General features: G+C 36.8%; 2 protein-coding genes across 2 annotated transcripts in view; one reads left to right on the top strand and one right to left on the bottom strand.

Moving 5' to 3' along the window:
* The window catches only part of LOC131631137 (uncharacterized), a 42,300-nt gene extending 32,140 nt beyond the window's left edge, over nt 1-10,160 (top strand). The window contains exon 4 of the mRNA XM_058901916.1: nt 9,798-10,160. Within this exon, the coding sequence (XP_058757899.1) occupies nt 9,798-10,160 (363 nt within the window). The remainder of the gene's footprint in view (nt 1-9,797) is intronic.
* Nucleotides 10,161-12,118: 1,958 nt separating this feature from the next.
* Nucleotides 12,119-15,145, bottom strand: LOC131631143 (uncharacterized). Its single transcript, XM_058901920.1, has 2 exons — nt 12,452-15,145; nt 12,119-12,363 (listed from the first exon to the last, which is right to left on the bottom strand). The coding sequence occupies exons 1-2, from the start codon at nt 15,065-15,067 to the stop codon at nt 12,352-12,354; spliced, it is 2,628 nt and encodes an 875-aa protein (XP_058757903.1). The 5' UTR covers nt 15,068-15,145; the 3' UTR covers nt 12,119-12,351.
* Nucleotides 15,146-16,884: the final 1,739 nt, after the last annotated feature.

The following is a 16,884-nucleotide window of genomic DNA, read 5'->3' as shown; positions in this document are numbered from 1 at the left end:
CCAATAAGCAATTGTATGCAGGAAAGATATCCATCACTTGAAAAGTAATCTTGAAGACAAACGGTCTGATACTAACAGGAAAATCAACCTCTCCGACCACTGATTTCTTTGATCCATCAAAAGCCTTCACAATCACATTACTATATCTCATTGGTGTACCACCATAAGACAGCTTAGCAAGAGTGGATTTTGGCATGACATTCAACGATGAGCCAGTATCGATCAATACATTAGACATTGAGTCCTCTTTGCAACTGACAGAGATGTGCAAAGCCAAATTATGATTTCTTCCTTCCTCAAGCAAATCTTCATCACTGAAGCTCAAATTGTTACACGCAGTGATATTACTCACAACCCCATTAAACTGATCCAGCGTCACATCATGATCCACAAAGGCTTGATCAAGTATCTTCATCAAAGAATCCCTATGAGCAGGAGAACTCGTCAGCAACTCCATTATAGAGATATTGTACGGAGTACGATGCAACTGATCCACAATCTTATAATCACTCATCTTGATAAGCTTCAAAATTTCATCCATCTCCTTTCCTGAAGATGACCCAACATTCACTTTTGTCGCATCATTATTGTTCACAGGCACTTGAGTAGGATTCCTCTAGACATCCACAACTGTTTGGGGCTGAGTAAAAACTCGTTCGCTTCTAGTCACTCTACTAACATTTGCTATATTCTCCACGGAAGACAGAGGCTTAATCTCAACTTCTTTTCCAGCTTCCAGCATGGTGGCATTGTATCTGTAAGGTACAACTTTGTTAGAACTATAAGGTACAGATCCATGCAAACATATCACAAGAGGTTCTACAGCAGCTTTTCCATAATAACCAATCTCTACACATTTCGGAATTTCAAAGCACGGCTCAATCACATTGACATCATCTTCATCTCTGTCCCTCAGAATCTCAATGAGACCTTGATCTATCATCTCTTGCAAATCTCTTCTCACAATATAACACCCTCAAGGATTGACCGAACAAAGCCTACAAGCAGCATGATTATGCTCATAATGACTATACTCACACAGAGTGGTATGCATCTCTACCAATGATCCTCTGATGTGCTCCACACGGTAAACCTTATACTTCTCAGGGCACCCATACACCATGTTCACAGCAGACGCTTCATGAGTTGGCAATAGATTGTTCTGCACATTTGGGCCAATATCACGGAAGGAAAGCATACCCGAACGAACCAATCTCTGAACTTCATTCTTCAGAGGCCAACAATTTTCCAAATCATGCCCAAGAGCATTTTGATGAAAAGCACAAGTGGCATCAGCTTTGTATCACCAAGGGAGTTTCTCTGGAATAGGAGGCGGTGACCTTGGTTGAACCAGCTTCTTATGAATTAGTGCAGGATACAGTTCAGTATACGTCATGGGGATAGGATCAACATTAACTCGAGGATACGGATTCCGCCTTGTTGGTTGTTGATTAATAGGAGCAACAGGCACTGAATTCACAACAAGAGTTACTGACGCCACTTGTTGAGGTTGATTTCTGAATCGACTATTCCTCCCCTGAGAAACAGCATTAGCATTTGATTACTTCTTCTTCTAGAATGAAGAACCATACTTCTTCGCACCACCGGATGAATTGTCATTCCGAACCAGACGGCCTTCTCGCACAACTTCTTCCAACCTAACACCCATACCCACCATTTCAGTGAAATCTACAGGAGCACTTGCAATCATCTTCTCATAGTAAAATGGACCAAGAGTCTTAAGGAAAATCTTAGTCATCTCTTTTTCTTCCATCGGAGGAATTACTTGGGCGGCAACCTCACGCCATCTCTGAGCATATTCCTTAAAGGAATCCTTTTCTTTCTGCATCATAGCTCACAATTGATCCCTATCAGGAGCCATGTCCACATTATACTTTTATTGTTTCACAAACGCCTCAGCTAAGTCATTAAAAGTGCGAATATGGGTGCCATCAAGGCCCATATACCACTTAGAAGCAGCTTCAGTCAAACTGTCTTGGAAATAGTGGATCAACAGATGTTGATCATCAGTGTGAGTGGACATATTCCTTACATACATCACCAGATGTTCCTGAGGACAGGAATTTCCTTTATACTTCTCAAATTCAGGCAGCTTGAACTTAGCAGGTACTTTCACATTGGGAACAAGGCAAAGATCATGCACATTCTTTCCAAACAGTTCTTTCCCACGCAAACTGATCTTGGAAACCATCCATTATGTCATGGATACCCAAACCTTCACTTGGCGCAGCATCATAAATGGGCTCTGGGACAAAAGGACCAGTATGAAGAATAGGAGACGTGTTGACCATAACAGGAGTCAAAGGACGAGTCATCTCAGGAACAGGCATATAACCTTCAGGCATACCCCAGGGATATCCATTATGCATACGCTGCTGAGTAGAACCAACAGGAACAACAGGAATTGTTGTAGCAGCGATTTCAGAAATCACAGTGGCCTGACCCTGAGCTTGGGCATTGGGAGGAGGAACTTGATTCTGATTCTAATTCTGAGTAGCCATCAATGTCTCAACTAGAGCAGTGAGACCCTCAACACCAGATCTCAAAGTAACAACCTCTTCACATAGCTCACGATTCTCTTGTTCAAGACCTTCCATCTTATTCTTGCAGTTAGCTCGAGTGTTATACCGGTGAGACAGCTTGATTCAATTCTATATGAAGGACATTGAATAAGACCTCGGGAATACACTCGGAAGCAAGACCAAAATGCAGAATGATGCATGAAATGCAATGCAAATGATTTTTATTGGTTTTCAAGGAACTTTAAGACATTAATTGTAAACATTAGCAAAAACAACATAACACATAACAACATTCTTTCATTAGTAATGGAAAAGCTTACAAAAGGATTCAAAGATCCAAGATTACAAAACAAAGGAAAAGCTAAAAACTAGAAGGGAACACTTCTGACGAAGATCCAACTCCTCTCTGTAGCTTCCTACGGAGCTTCTCCAACTCATCTTCATAAAAGGCCTTCAAATGAGTCTTCTCGACCATCAGCTTATCAGCAATTTCCTTCCATGCAACTGAATCTTCATGACTACCAAAGGAAAATAAATCCTCTTGTTGTCTCTTTCTCTTTTCACCATGTACTTGAAGTAGCTCTTCCTGACAATGGATCTGATCATCCTTTTCCATCAACCAACCATCTTGGATGTAAAGCATTTCATCCTTTTCTTTCAAATGTATCTTCAACTCTTTCTTCTCAATCTCTGAACCATGAAACTTCTTCTCCCAAGCATCTCTTTCCATTCTCATCTTAGCCACGAGCTCTAAGTGTTCCTCACTACTCTCGATGGGAATAGTGGAAGACAAAGGTGGAGTAATGAGTAGAGAAGGCTCCTCTAGTAAATAAGGCATCTGAAAGGTGTGGGCTCTAGCTTGAACCCAATTAGTATAGTCTTTGAGAGCAACACATTGCTTCTTTCCCAAATGTCTCTTCCTATCAATATGGTGCCAAGCACGCACAAACCGATTTCTCATATCCGAATTTCCATCCTGATTAAGATAGAAGATTCCTGACACAAGAATACTAGCAGATCGCTCCTTCATGGGGTAGCAAAATTGACGCCTTGCAAGAATGGGGTTGTAGGTAATTCCTCCTTGTATACCAAGAAGAGGTACGTTAGGGAATTCTCCACAACTATCAATAATATCACCAATGTCATAAGCAGGATTGTACCAATGGATATTCCCATTAGTAAGAGGCATGATCTTCTGTGACCAAGAGAGACCATCAGGGTTGCTCAAGAAATTCTTAGTCTGAGGTAAATGCGAAATAAACCACTTATAGAGCAAAGGAGTGCAACAGTTGATAAGTCCACCTTTCTTATCAATCCTATAGTGAATGGAATGATAAGTATCCCCAAGCAAAGTAGGCACAAGATTCCCAATCATGAAGATCCGAATAGCATTAACATCGACAAAATTGTCAATGTTGGGAAAGAGTATCAAACCATAGATGAGCAAGGCCAGAAATGTCTCAAAAGCAATCATACTTCCTTTACTAGCCAACATAGAAGCCTTTCCAATCAAGAACTTAGAAGTCAACCCCCAAATTCCTCCTTTTTTGGTCATGTTTGCTTTCACATCTAATATTTTCAACTGAAGAAGCTCTGCTATCTCATCAATCTTAAGATCTTTCTCTAAACCACTGAATGGTATATCATTTGTAACTGGAAAACCAATCCAATATGAATACTCCTCCAAAGTGGGCATAAGCTGATAATCCAGAAAGGTGAAACAATGATAAACCGGGTCATAAAACTGCACAAGAGTCTCAAGAATCCCCTTTTCCACTTTGGTCTTCAAGATAGAGATCAATTTCCCATAACGGTTTTTGAAGTTGTCAAGATTAGGAACCAAAGTTGCTAGCTCTTTCAATTCCTTTGCACTTGAATTCCTGAAAGTGTACTTCTTGATGCTTCTCTTTTGATCCATAGTACCTATGATGTTTACAAAAAAAGTCTCTAAGTTCCTTGAAAACCATTTGCAAAGGTCATTTTATGAATGCATGAATGCATGGTTTATGCATCAATCACAATCAAGAGCACACAAGATCACATCAAATCACACAAAATCACATAGTCCAGGTTCAAAGGTTCGACGTCACGAGCATGGAGCCATGGGTCTACCCATTCCCACGAGGATGTTCTAAGGAATTTTGTACCTGCCGATCGGGTTCTACAAAGGTTCCCAGAGTTTTCAATCTTCTATCAGATATTACCGGCACACACAATTACTCATGGGCGCCAATAATATGCCTAAAAAGACCTCGTCTGAGCGTAGTATCGCATGACAACAAGCTCAAATTGGTACTTGATCTTGTTTCTGCACTACATCCTAAAAAGGCTTAGATGGGTTAAAAAGGTTCTAGGTCATTCAGCTTCTACGGACACTCACTATTGAAAGTAATAGCGTTATCACGATGGTTTATAACAACCTCTACTACCTTCCATGAGGCCTCCACTGATTGGGGTTCCACCATATGACGCTCATGGTAAGGATTGCTCCTGACATGTGACTATTGGTCTTACCACCTCCTATCTCAAGTTCTTCACCAAAGTCCGGGTTAGAACTTTATCTCATCACAGAGGAACCATCGAGCACCAAAAAGAAAAAAGAAAATAAACACACAAAGCACACAATAATATATACAGATAAAAACACAAATAAACAAAAATAGGCTTAACACACTTAAAACTGGATCCCCAGTGAAGTCGCCATTTTTCTGTAGCGGGGAAAATCTGAGATCGAAGCCATAGGATTGACTCGACTCAATATTTCAGTGAAAGTCGCCACCGCGCTTTATTGTTTCCAAAGGAAAAGAGAAAAGAACGAATAAAACCCAAAGTTTGTTTTTAAAACAAAAAGAAGAGATCTTAGGTATGGGTGTTGATTATACGAGGGGAAGGTTTTAAGCACCCCTCATATCTGTGGTACTCCACAGGAACCTTTTTGAAAATCTGTGTCGTGTGTGCTAAAAAGGGTTTGTTTTATTTTTTAAAAATAAGCTCAGCAAGACGTGAAGCCTTGTGCCTACATACCTCCTCGGTGCAATGGAGAAGTCAGAGCTAATGTAGTTCTGCTTAAAGGGAAAAACGTTTTAAAAACGAATAAACACTTTATCGTCGTCGAAGAGAAATACTCAGCCATTGACCTTGAGCATGAGAACAAACGAGTTCTTTGCATCACAAATGAAAAAAGGGTCCAACTCGGATAGAAATCAACGAGTATGCCACTAGCTCTCTCACGCGGAAAAGATCTCATTATATCAATCAATTTCAAAATCGTTGGGTATCGCCACTCGTTTCGACAATTAGTCGTGTCTAAACTTTTGAAGAAAAAGACCACTAAGGGCAAAAGATATTTTTTAAAGAAAAGGTTTTTAAAAAGGTTTTACAAACATAAGAAGGTTTTTGAAAAAGGAAGAAGATTTTGAAAATTAAAGAAGGGGAGGAGATGAAGAGGCTATCCTATTGCGTAAAATAAAAGCTAAGGAAAGAAACGGTCTAACCGAAGAAGAAGCCAACACTTGACATTATGAGTCAAGGTAAATTTCCCATCCTTTGGAATATCGAACACTAAACCAACACATTACTTGGGGATCCAGATGAACTTATTATCTTAGCACCACTTTGCATTAAGCACATTAAAATTCTGACGAAAATCGGGCAGAGTAACGGCTGTTTTCGGGTAAAATCCTTATATCAATGCCTTGGAATTAACCATCAAGGAGTTTCAAAGAAATACCTGCATACACAAACAGACAACAATCCAATGCCAGACGGACAGAATAACAACAGAGTAACAACAAAATAAAAGTCCAGAAGTACTAAGTCCATAAGTCCGAAACTCCAAAATGCTCGGGATAGTAACCAATAGTCCGAAAGAGGGCCTTATGCGTTTTTTAGATTTTTGTTATTTATTAGTGTTTTAGCATAAAATTAAAGTATGGTCCAAGTGGACAAAAAGAAAATAGCGGAAACATAAACATAGTGTCCAAATGGACAAAGAGAAAATAGTGGAATGTAAATATGATGAAATGATAAAGCATAAAGAAAAATATAAAGAGCAATATAATAAATTGCGGAAATTAAAGTCAATTGTTAGATGTTAAAGATAACCATCTTGAAACTTGTCAAGTATGTTATCAAAGTTAGTAAGAAAGATCGATGGTGAGTGAAGGATGTTCTCGGATTTAAATTCAATGGACATTTATCAGAAGCTTGATAAAATCATAGCGACTACACGACAAACCTCCATAAGTCTTAAATCAACCGCATACAATTTTCTTCCATATTTGATCTTTTTTTATTCGGGACACGAAATATTGCGCTATGTTAAGCAAATCGCCAAGTGATTTATGTAGAAATCACCCTACAACGAGGCCGGTCAAAACTTTATGTGCTAATGCATGCTAGAAAACGATATGTAGATCGTTTTCCGAAAGCAATACCGCACGAAAAGAAAATAAGGAGCGATCTAGTCTTTACCAAGAATCCATAAGAATTCTCAAGGTATTAAGACTTTCATCGATCAAAAGAAAAAGAAATAAAAGATGGAATCACATTAAAAGCTCCTTTCATCCATAATTTCAATCACTTAATATTGCGGATTTGGATTTTCATCCTATCGACACCCTAAGTCCATTGATATTAGAGAGAAATTAGGCCTCTAATTTGTGATTCAAAGAAAATATCAAAACAATGAAGTAGAAGAAGAGTTAGGACCAAAAACAAGTCAAAACCCACAAAAACAAGCATTCTGCCTCACTGGAAATCGATTTACCTCTGTAGGAAATCGATTTCCTGCCTGCAGAATCCAAATCAGGCGCAAAAAACAGAGTGGAAATCGATTTCCCTCTGTAGGAAATCGATTTCCTGCACACAGTTTTCAAAAAAACAACATTATGAACTATAAAACTTGATTTAGGCAAACATACAAACACCTTATGATCACATATCCATTGGAGCACGAATTTTCCACCAAATCACCATCAAATAGGACCAATATAGCATCAAAGATGCATTGAACACAAGCAACAAAGATCTACATCTTAGAATTTAGGAATTTACCAATTCTTGAATCAAAATGTTGAAGTAGCTTCAAGAACAAGCACAAAGTGTGTAGATCTTTCACAATTGGAGATGAACAACCAAAGAAAAGAGAGAAATGTAGGAGGTTTAGTTCAAAATTAGTAAGATTCAATGTGAATCTCACTAATTCTATGAAAATGAACTTTGGGTGAGGGTTTTGGAAAGGGTGAGAAATGAATTTGCAAGCAATTTTTTGGCTCTCCAAGCTTGAGAAATGAGAGAGTAGAGACCTCTATTTATAGGATGAGAGCAAGAGTAGTGGTAATTTGGTCTTTTTGCTCTTGGTTAATTAACTTGTGTCTAATTGGTACTTAAATGGAATTTAAATGGTAAAAATGGCAAAATGAGGTTTAAGTAGGTTTAATGAAGGGATTAATTTTGGTGAGGTGGAAAATTGGTAAAATGATCAAATAAATAAGTGCCAAAATGATGTCATGCTTCCCTCCTTATATTTTTTTGAATTTTGCGCACAGGAAATCGATTTCCCATAGGGGTAAATCGATTTCCGCCTTCAAATTTTCAAAAAATGTTTTCTTGTACTGTTTTGATTTTTGCCCGATCTTTTACCTGTAAAATATAAACAAAAGAGACAAAACACATATTTTTTGGATTTTGGTTAGTATGAACATATAAAAAGCTAAAAGTGCTTGATGATTCCCCTCCGAGACGATCACAGTATCAAAGATAGAGCCTCACAATGGTGCTCTTGATTAATGATTAATATGCAATTGATGTATGATTTTAGGGTCAAAAATTGGGGTATGACAACCTCGAACTACGATTGCTCTGACTTTCCCATTGCACGAGGGAATATGTAGGCACAAGATTCAAATGTCTTGGCGAGCACAATAATAAAAAAAACCATATTTTGTTCCTTTCTTTCTTTCTCCTTAATAAAGAACGCGGGTAAATATTTACCTAACAATCGATCACAAGAATAACTAAATGGGTCCCATCGAGTACGATGGAGGTGAGGGGTGCTAATACCTTCCCCTTGCTTAATCGATTCCCGAACCCGTTTATGGTTGCGACAACCATCTTATCCGTTTTATTTTTCTTTTTTGGGTTTTATCGATATTTTCCATTTCCTTTTTGGAATAAATAAAGTTCGGTGGCGACTCTGTTCTTTTCGCTCCCTTCGATGTGCGAAATTTTTTAGGCCAGCCGCAACAGCTGGCGACTCTGCTGGGGATTACCTAAGAGAGTCAACCCTAGTTTAGTTTTTTCTTGTATTATTGTTAGCTTTATTTATTTGCTTATCTATTTCCTTTATTGTTTGATTTTTTATTGTATGGTTGGAATATTTTGATTATTGGCACTTTATGGACAAAGCTCTACACTCGAGCTCAAGAAACACATAAGATAAGATGGTGGTTTAGTATTAAACTTGCTTGACATAGTGTCAAGTGGGAGATACTAATATCCCGCCTAGAGTAGGTCATTTGAGAAGATTTCTTTGGTTAAGTAAGTTATTTACTTGAGCGATGATGTTTTCAATTTGGATCGTCAACTCTAGGGACCTTTAGAAAAACCCTTAAACTGTGACTTTTTAGGAAATGGTGGTTTCGCACCCAACTTGCGTAACGTAACTATTACTATGGGTAAGTGCAAAAACTACACTCAGAATAGGCTTCATTTGAAAACGAGGTTGGATGGGAAGTTATTTTCTAGATGATTAAGTTTTCAAAAGGAGCTCGTAACTCTGAGAACCGTGTCTAGAACCTTGTCGAAAAAACCTTAGAACTATCCTATGGTGTGCCACTTTGTGCCAAGAAATCAAAATCTTTCTGTTTCATATGATTTGAAATCTATAACATGTAAACCATACATGACATGACATGGCATTCATTCTTTGCACAAAAATAATAATAAAAATTTTCATGCATCCATATTCATACAAGTTGACAACTCATATCACTTGTCTTCATCTTCAACAGTCTTCTGTTCACCGTCTAGCTGGTTCCTCCACACGGGTACGAGACTTGAGCCAACGTCAGACGAAGAATGGAAGACCAAGAACAACACAATGCTGAAGTCAGAATGGAGATTGAGGATTTGAAGTCAGGAATGACTAAGCTCACTGAGATGTTGCAAGTTCTGATTGCTTAAGGAGAACCACCTCAAAGGACTATTATTCAAGAGGTCGCCGACGATGTTGAAGACCCCACTGCTATTTAGAGGCCAGCCACTACATGGCCTAAATTTGGTTTACCTCCGAATTATTCTCCACCTCTTGCCACTGCTGCTATGGTTGGTCAAACTTCACAGCCAGTATTCCAAGCTCCAATCATCACTGAATCTCAACCAATTCTGCATGCTACTACCCAAACCACTTATGGAAATCCTCTTTTTGAGTATCATGTTGCAGATCATCAAAGTGAAAGTCAAAGAGAAGCTGATGATATTGATGAAGTCAAAGAACAATACCAAATCTTGGAGAAAATACTAAGAGCCATGGAAGATAGAGAATATAACCACTCTTCTGCCTCTTCCGCTAGAGCGAAAGGGAACATCCTAAGCCTCTTTGCTTCTTCAGTGTGATCGTCAAATTTTTAGAGTGGTACTCATGGTCAAAAATCTCTGCAGATGCTTGTTTGCGTCTTCGTTAACCTTTCCGGTGAAAGGTTTCCTTTCAAGAGTATTAATGGTGCTTGGGTGCAGTTGAAAGTTGGCAGCATTTACCGATTGGTTAATAATTGTTTGTCTTCCCCCCGGTGTGTTTGCAGCACCTTAGTCACTAAGGAGCCTCTCAGGAGGAGGAGGATTTTCACCCATAATTTCTGGTTCACTTTCAGATTCCGAACTTGAATTAGATGAGTTACTCTCCTCTTCTGATTCCAGTTTAGCCAATCGAGCTTTTCTACGCCTTTCGTGCAACGTTCTTTCAATTTCTACGTCAAAGGGAAATTCAGCTGAGGTCTTGCCTCACATAAAAGATTAGACAATTATTAGATCGAGGAATAATAATTAAAAAAAATATGCGATAATTAAAATTTTAGTTGCAGAGCAATAAAATTCTAATTAAAAAAAAACTCAATTATCTTCGGCAGTCCCCGACAACGGCGCCAAAAACTTGACCGGTAAAATAGCAAGTGTACTATTTTGTCTTTGTAGTAATAAAGAGAAAATTCCCTGAATGTCGATCTCAAGGACTGCTTGTCAATATCGAGTTCGTGACAATTTCAATCAGACAAAAGCTCAAAAGGTTTTGATCAATTTTGCAAATAAAGTAAATATATAGAATAATAGAACGATGAAGAGAGATGAGTAGATTGCTAGGGGTGGTGAATGATTCTTCCTATAACAAATTGATTTCTCAATGCAACAACTTAATTATCACATTTGATTATCAGTTCTCAAGATTATCTAATCCTAATTCCTTAGTGAATAAATCTTTGACACCACAACCTAATTACTATGTCCATAGATAATTATAATAATGATCAAGCATTCTAATATCAAGAATTTCCGGTTACGATAAATTATCCCTAGTCCTAGGTGATAATGATTACCATATGTTTTACTCATATCAACAAATAATTGATGTCAAGCTAAAATTATTCATAAAGATTCAATATCCGTTTTTCTGATGGTTAAGGTATTAAGAATAGTCGTAGAACAAATCAGAGATATGAAAACCAAATAGTTATTGCATACGATAAACAAAGTTATAATATTGAGAATCAGGGTCACCCCCTAGCAAGGGGGATTTAGCTACTCATAATAATAACAAAAATCATAGTTTGAATTGTAGACATTACAGAGAAACCTTCAATCCTTGCATTAAATATGAGTTTTCCACCTTCTCCAATGTATTTTCGCACAAAAAACTGTCCAACCCTTGTCCCAACGCATTCAGGTTCTTTTATTTATGATTTTCTGGGCTTCTCAGGCCAAAAGCCCATAACAGCTCATGCACACACGTCCAGACACGCGTCTGGCAAGGTGACACGCGTCTGGCAAGGTGACACGCGTCCTGGAAATAATGACGCTCTAAATATTTTATTCTACCCATAATTAAATTCAAATTTTTTATCGGTCCAACCATTGTCCATCTTTGTTTACACTTCCTTCCTTTAAGCAAAACACGCATCAAGAACCAAACTCTAAAGCATAGAAAGTAGAAACCATAAGTCACAAAAAATATGCTTCCACAGAACTGCTGCTCTTGCTGCCCACAACTATTGTTCCTTTCACTACCGTCATTCTGATATGTTATGTCATCTTCTTCGTGTTCAAGTTCTCTTTGTTGATTTTCATATATTTTGTACCTTTTTTTCTTCTTTTTCTTCATCAAAATTCATTCAGGTCTTTGATAGGAAGTTAATCCTATCAAAACTATAATCTAGGGTTTGTAATAGAAAAGGGGAAGAACACTAAAATTAAAGCACTTAAAATAAAAGATAAAGATAAACTTTGATTTCTTTGATTGATCTCAATGTCTCTATGAGACTACATTATATAATACCCTTAATGGATAATAGACCTAAAAGCCCAACAACTATTAAAGGCCAAAATACAACTAGAATCCAATAACAATAATAATAACTATTATAACCTTCTATCATTACTTACCCCTTCAAAACAACCTTGTCCTCAAGGTTGTAATTGAGATAAATCACTAAATTAATGACCAAAATAGCTTCCCTTGACTCATTAACTTGAATTTTGGCTTACGGCACTTTGAAAGCATGTGTGTTGTTTCCAAACAAGAGCAGAATCAAAATTGATTTTATGTCACAGACTGCAGCACAACCACATAAAAGGTCAATAGTTTGGGAATTTGCAACAGATATCACTTGTACCATAGAACTGAGAAGCAAAAAAATTACACTGCAATGATATTCTCTTCCTTGTTGAGTATCGTGGACTTCCATTTTAGTTTGTGTAACCAACTGGAATTCTTTTTCTAACAGAACAATTTTTTTAATGTTTATACACAGGAGCAAGACCACATTGATTTCATAATAAGCTCCTTCAACTTCAAGCATTTTGATGTCACCAATTGAAACCGGAAGAAAATCATGCATTGTCTGATAGAAATTCTCCAGTTGTAAAGCAGGACCCTCGTGTTCATAAATGGAATTAGATGACCGAAAACGGAGAACAACAACATGGACAGTTCTGTCAACTAGTATTGCTAGATCATAGCCATCATAACCATCATATTTTCCAGCCAACTTAAGTAGGATGTTATCATTACCTTGCAAGTGCTGCCCTTGTATTATACTTTTCAAAACATTCTTACACTCAGAAGCTGCAGGAGCAGGCAGCTTAATGTGAAAGTTGGGTTGCGAAAGTGATTCACCTGCCAGCCATTGCAGTCCTTCTCTTAAACGGGTAGCCCTTTCATCGTATGAGCCGCTACTGCATAGGATGAGTAGAGGCAAACAAGCATCAGGGGAAAATGACATCAAAAAATTATGGAGATTAACTCTATGATGTTTCCATGAGATGCTCTCAGATACTAGAAACAAAATTCGACTTGCCAATATTTCCTTTAGTTTCCAACTGTCAGGCAGTGGGGATGCTTTCACTCGATCTTTTGAAATTGCCATAATGGTACCATCCTTCAGTATTGCAATGATCAAAACCATGAAAAGTGCAAAATCAAATCTCCAAATCAAAGCACTGAGCATGAAACCGAACACGAAGCGAATGGTGATTGACACAACATAAATAGTATAATTCTTCATTCTCTGGAAAATGGCCCTGTTGGTGAGGACAACATTGATAATGACACTAAAACCATGCTCCATAAGGACAATATCAGAAGCACTTCTAGCAACAATTCTGATATCAGCTTTCTTTAACACAGGAGCATCGTTTACGCCATCTCCTATCATTCCGCATATATGCTTCATGTTTTGCAGCCTCTTGACAAGTTCATATTTCTGTTCGAGAACTACTCCATTCCAACTTGAGTAAGATACCATAACAGTTGCCACACCCTTGCTAATGGAGCTTAAGTAAATTGGTATGTGAATTTCCACCAATTCATTTCTATCTTTAACAGTGTTACTCTCATCAGCTGCAACAAATACTCCATATTTTTCTCTTGCTATCATATATCCAGATATATCCCATGATTCAATTCGACCAAAACCTTGACATCTAACACCTTTCTCTTTTTTCTTGTCAGCATTTCCTTCTAGTGGCAATATAATTCCAGTGATGATTAAATCCTTAATTTCAAGCATCTCAAGTCTATTATGAGCATTCACATGAAAGACAGCTTCGAGAACATCATCCCTATCCAATTCCTTCTCAACAGCCTCAACAGACCAGTGTGGACTAAAATAATTTCTCCGGCCAGTAACACCAATTTGACGGCAAGGGACTGAGACTGAGTCGTTCTTTTTATCAGTTCCTGATGACTCCAAGCAACAATCGGGTTCTGAAAATGTTTTTGAAACAACTCTCTCAATTTTTCTCATATATAAACAAAATTTTGCTTTGTCGTTTTCACCTAACAAATCGTCTTGAGCGGATTCAATAGACGAAGCTTCGTCAGAGACGTCATCGGCATCGTTGATTACGGCGAGGTAAGTGGCTTTGTTGTTTTTAAAATTCTCTTCATCATCTAGTACAAGGAGAGAGTTCTCAGTATGTGTAGTCTCGAAATCAAACCTGCTGTCGCGAAGAGGGACGATGTTGACGTCTTCGGGATTGTCGTATAGGTGAACATCAGTGCCGATTTGGAATACCTCCGTCGACACTTTGCTTAGAGATTCCTTCGTTGCTCCGAAACTGTGAAACCTTTTAGCTTCTCTATTGAAATGAGAAGCGATTGTTTGAGATCCGATTTGTTTGGATTTAGGTTGAAGGTGAATTTGAGAGAGACGGTGCGTGTAGGGATAAACCACTGCGTTTGAGGATGGGGATTGGGGTTTTGGGAGAGGATTTCGCCAATTCTCGTTGTATAGTGGGTTAACGAAAACAGAATTTGGAAGAAGGGATGAAGGTGTTGGTGTGGGTGTGAATTCTAGAAGTTTGGGTTTCTGTTTGAGAAATGAAAAGGTTGAAATCGTTTTGAGTGTGATGTTGGATGATTTGGATTTTGTGAGAATGGTTTTTGAATTTTTTTTTGAATTTTTCTTAAAAGAGGGATGAGACACTTCCAAATGCTTATCAAAATCCTTTTTAAATGTGTGATAGGTTTTTGTTGGTTGCAGTGGTTGATGATGATTATTGTAGTAGAATGAATAATGAGATGATGAATATGAGTTAGGTGGTGGTGGATATGAGGTAGGTGTATGAGGTGAATATCCATGATTTAGATACAATTTTGGTGATGAAGATTCATGAATGTAGTAAGGTGTGAAGAGTTCCCATGGGAATGATGGAAATGAAGGTGTTGGTGTGGGTGTGGAATAGGTTGGAGGAATGCTCCATTGATGAGATGAAGGTGTATGATAAGCATAATCCATAGGAGGATTTGAGTACATGGATGAAAGCACCAATTGATAGGAAGTTAATCCTATCAAAACTATAATCTAGGGTTTGTAATAGAAAAGGGGAAGAACACTAAAATTAAAGCACTTAAAATAAAAGATAAAGATAAACTTTGATTTCTTTGATTGATCTCAATGTCTCTATGAGACTACATTATATAATACCCTTAATGGATAATAGACCTAAAAGCCCAACAACTATTAAAGGCCAAAATACAACTAGAATCCAATAACAATAATAATAACTATTATAACCTTCTATCAGTCTTGTTACAAAATAATTTTGATGCGTGTTTGATGTGTGAAACATGTTAATGAATGTGCGCTTTGTTATATTCTATATGTTAAGCTTTGAAATCCCTTTCTAATTTTCTGATGCTAAGTGTTAACTTTTATATTTCATAGTGAACTTATTTCATGATTAAATGGAAATCATGTCACTATTTCGTATGGAATAAAAGCAACTTGTAATTTGTTTGAACAAATATACCATGAAATAAATAACATGAAATGTATTATTTTTTAAAAACAATAGTATAAAATACACCAAAAAATACGATAATGGAGAATATATGAATGAATATAATGTTTTAAAAAATAATAGTATAAAATACACCAAAAAACACGATAATGGAGAATATACGGATGAATATAATATTTTAAAAAATAAACATTGTATACTGATCAACCAAACCAAACCAAACTAGTTAGTTTGGTTCGGTTCCATTTTTAAAAAATGTTGAAAACTGAACCAAACCAAACCGATGAAAATATCATTGGTTTGAACCTTTTTTAACCAAAAACCGGTCCAAACCAATCCGATTACACCCCTAGCTAAAACTAGAAAACACGGACAATTCTTATATGGACACAACCATAACACATAGATTTACATACAACCAATCATATTTTTTTATTAATTAAAAATTAAAATAAAATTGTCTCTCTCCTCCATTAAACCAACCACCCCAAGATAGCAATTAAAAATTAAATTAAATTTTTAACAAATGTCAATTTTTTTCACTTTTTATCGGTTGTACATAAAAATATGGATTTAAATTCGTATGCATGCAAGTATTTCTCAAAATACACGCGAATCATATTCTTAGATCACACTTTTTCATATCAACCGAATATTTACCTATAAAAATTTAAAATTTTAATTTGGTGGTCAAAAGAATTCTAAATTTTGATGACAAATTTTTTCTCGATAGCCATTTATGTATTATGTGTGTGACTTTGGTGAAACATAAATAATACCTCCGTTCCTTTATACAAGAGACATTTTACTTTTTAGATTCTTTGAATAATTAATGTATCTGGTATGTATACTGATCAACAAAACAACACCATAGAGTTGAAGTCTTTTGCAGGAGGAATCTTGTGAACCTTGTTTCTCAACTCAAAAAACTTTGTTTCATAATTTTTTTAACTTATTAAATTATTTGGATTCATTAATTTGAAAAAAAAAATCAGTATCTTTTTTTTCCAAAGGTAAGAACACCAGTTAGAAAAAATAAAACTTAATTAGTTAAGAAAATTCTTTGTCTGGAAATATATGCAAAGTAGAGAAATTAGAGAAAGCTTTTTGGGTTAATTTTTCAATTATATTATATTGTTCTTATCCAGTTGTTTTGTTTTTTTTATGCAAAGTAGAGAAATTAGAGAAAGCATTTATTTATTATATGTTCCTGTGTTCCGTTTTTTTATACTGAAACTTTATATATATTTTTCATCGCCAGGTAAGCATAGATGCAATTACTATGATTTCTTTGATTAATAAGGTGAGATTACAAATTCTCTCTCTACCT

The sequence above is a fragment of the Vicia villosa genome, unplaced genomic scaffold, assembly GCF_029867415.1.
Source record: "Vicia villosa cultivar HV-30 ecotype Madison, WI unplaced genomic scaffold, Vvil1.0 ctg.000779F_1_1, whole genome shotgun sequence".
Classification (NCBI taxonomy): Eukaryota; Viridiplantae; Streptophyta; class Magnoliopsida; order Fabales; family Fabaceae; genus Vicia; species Vicia villosa.
This window is presented reverse-complemented; position numbering and strand designations above follow the sequence as displayed.

What these genes read in the sequence shown, in the direction of transcription:
- LOC131631143 (XM_058901920.1), bottom strand. Translation starts at nt 15,067, where the DNA reads ATGTACTCAAATCCTCCTATGGATTATGCTTATCATACACCTTCATCT.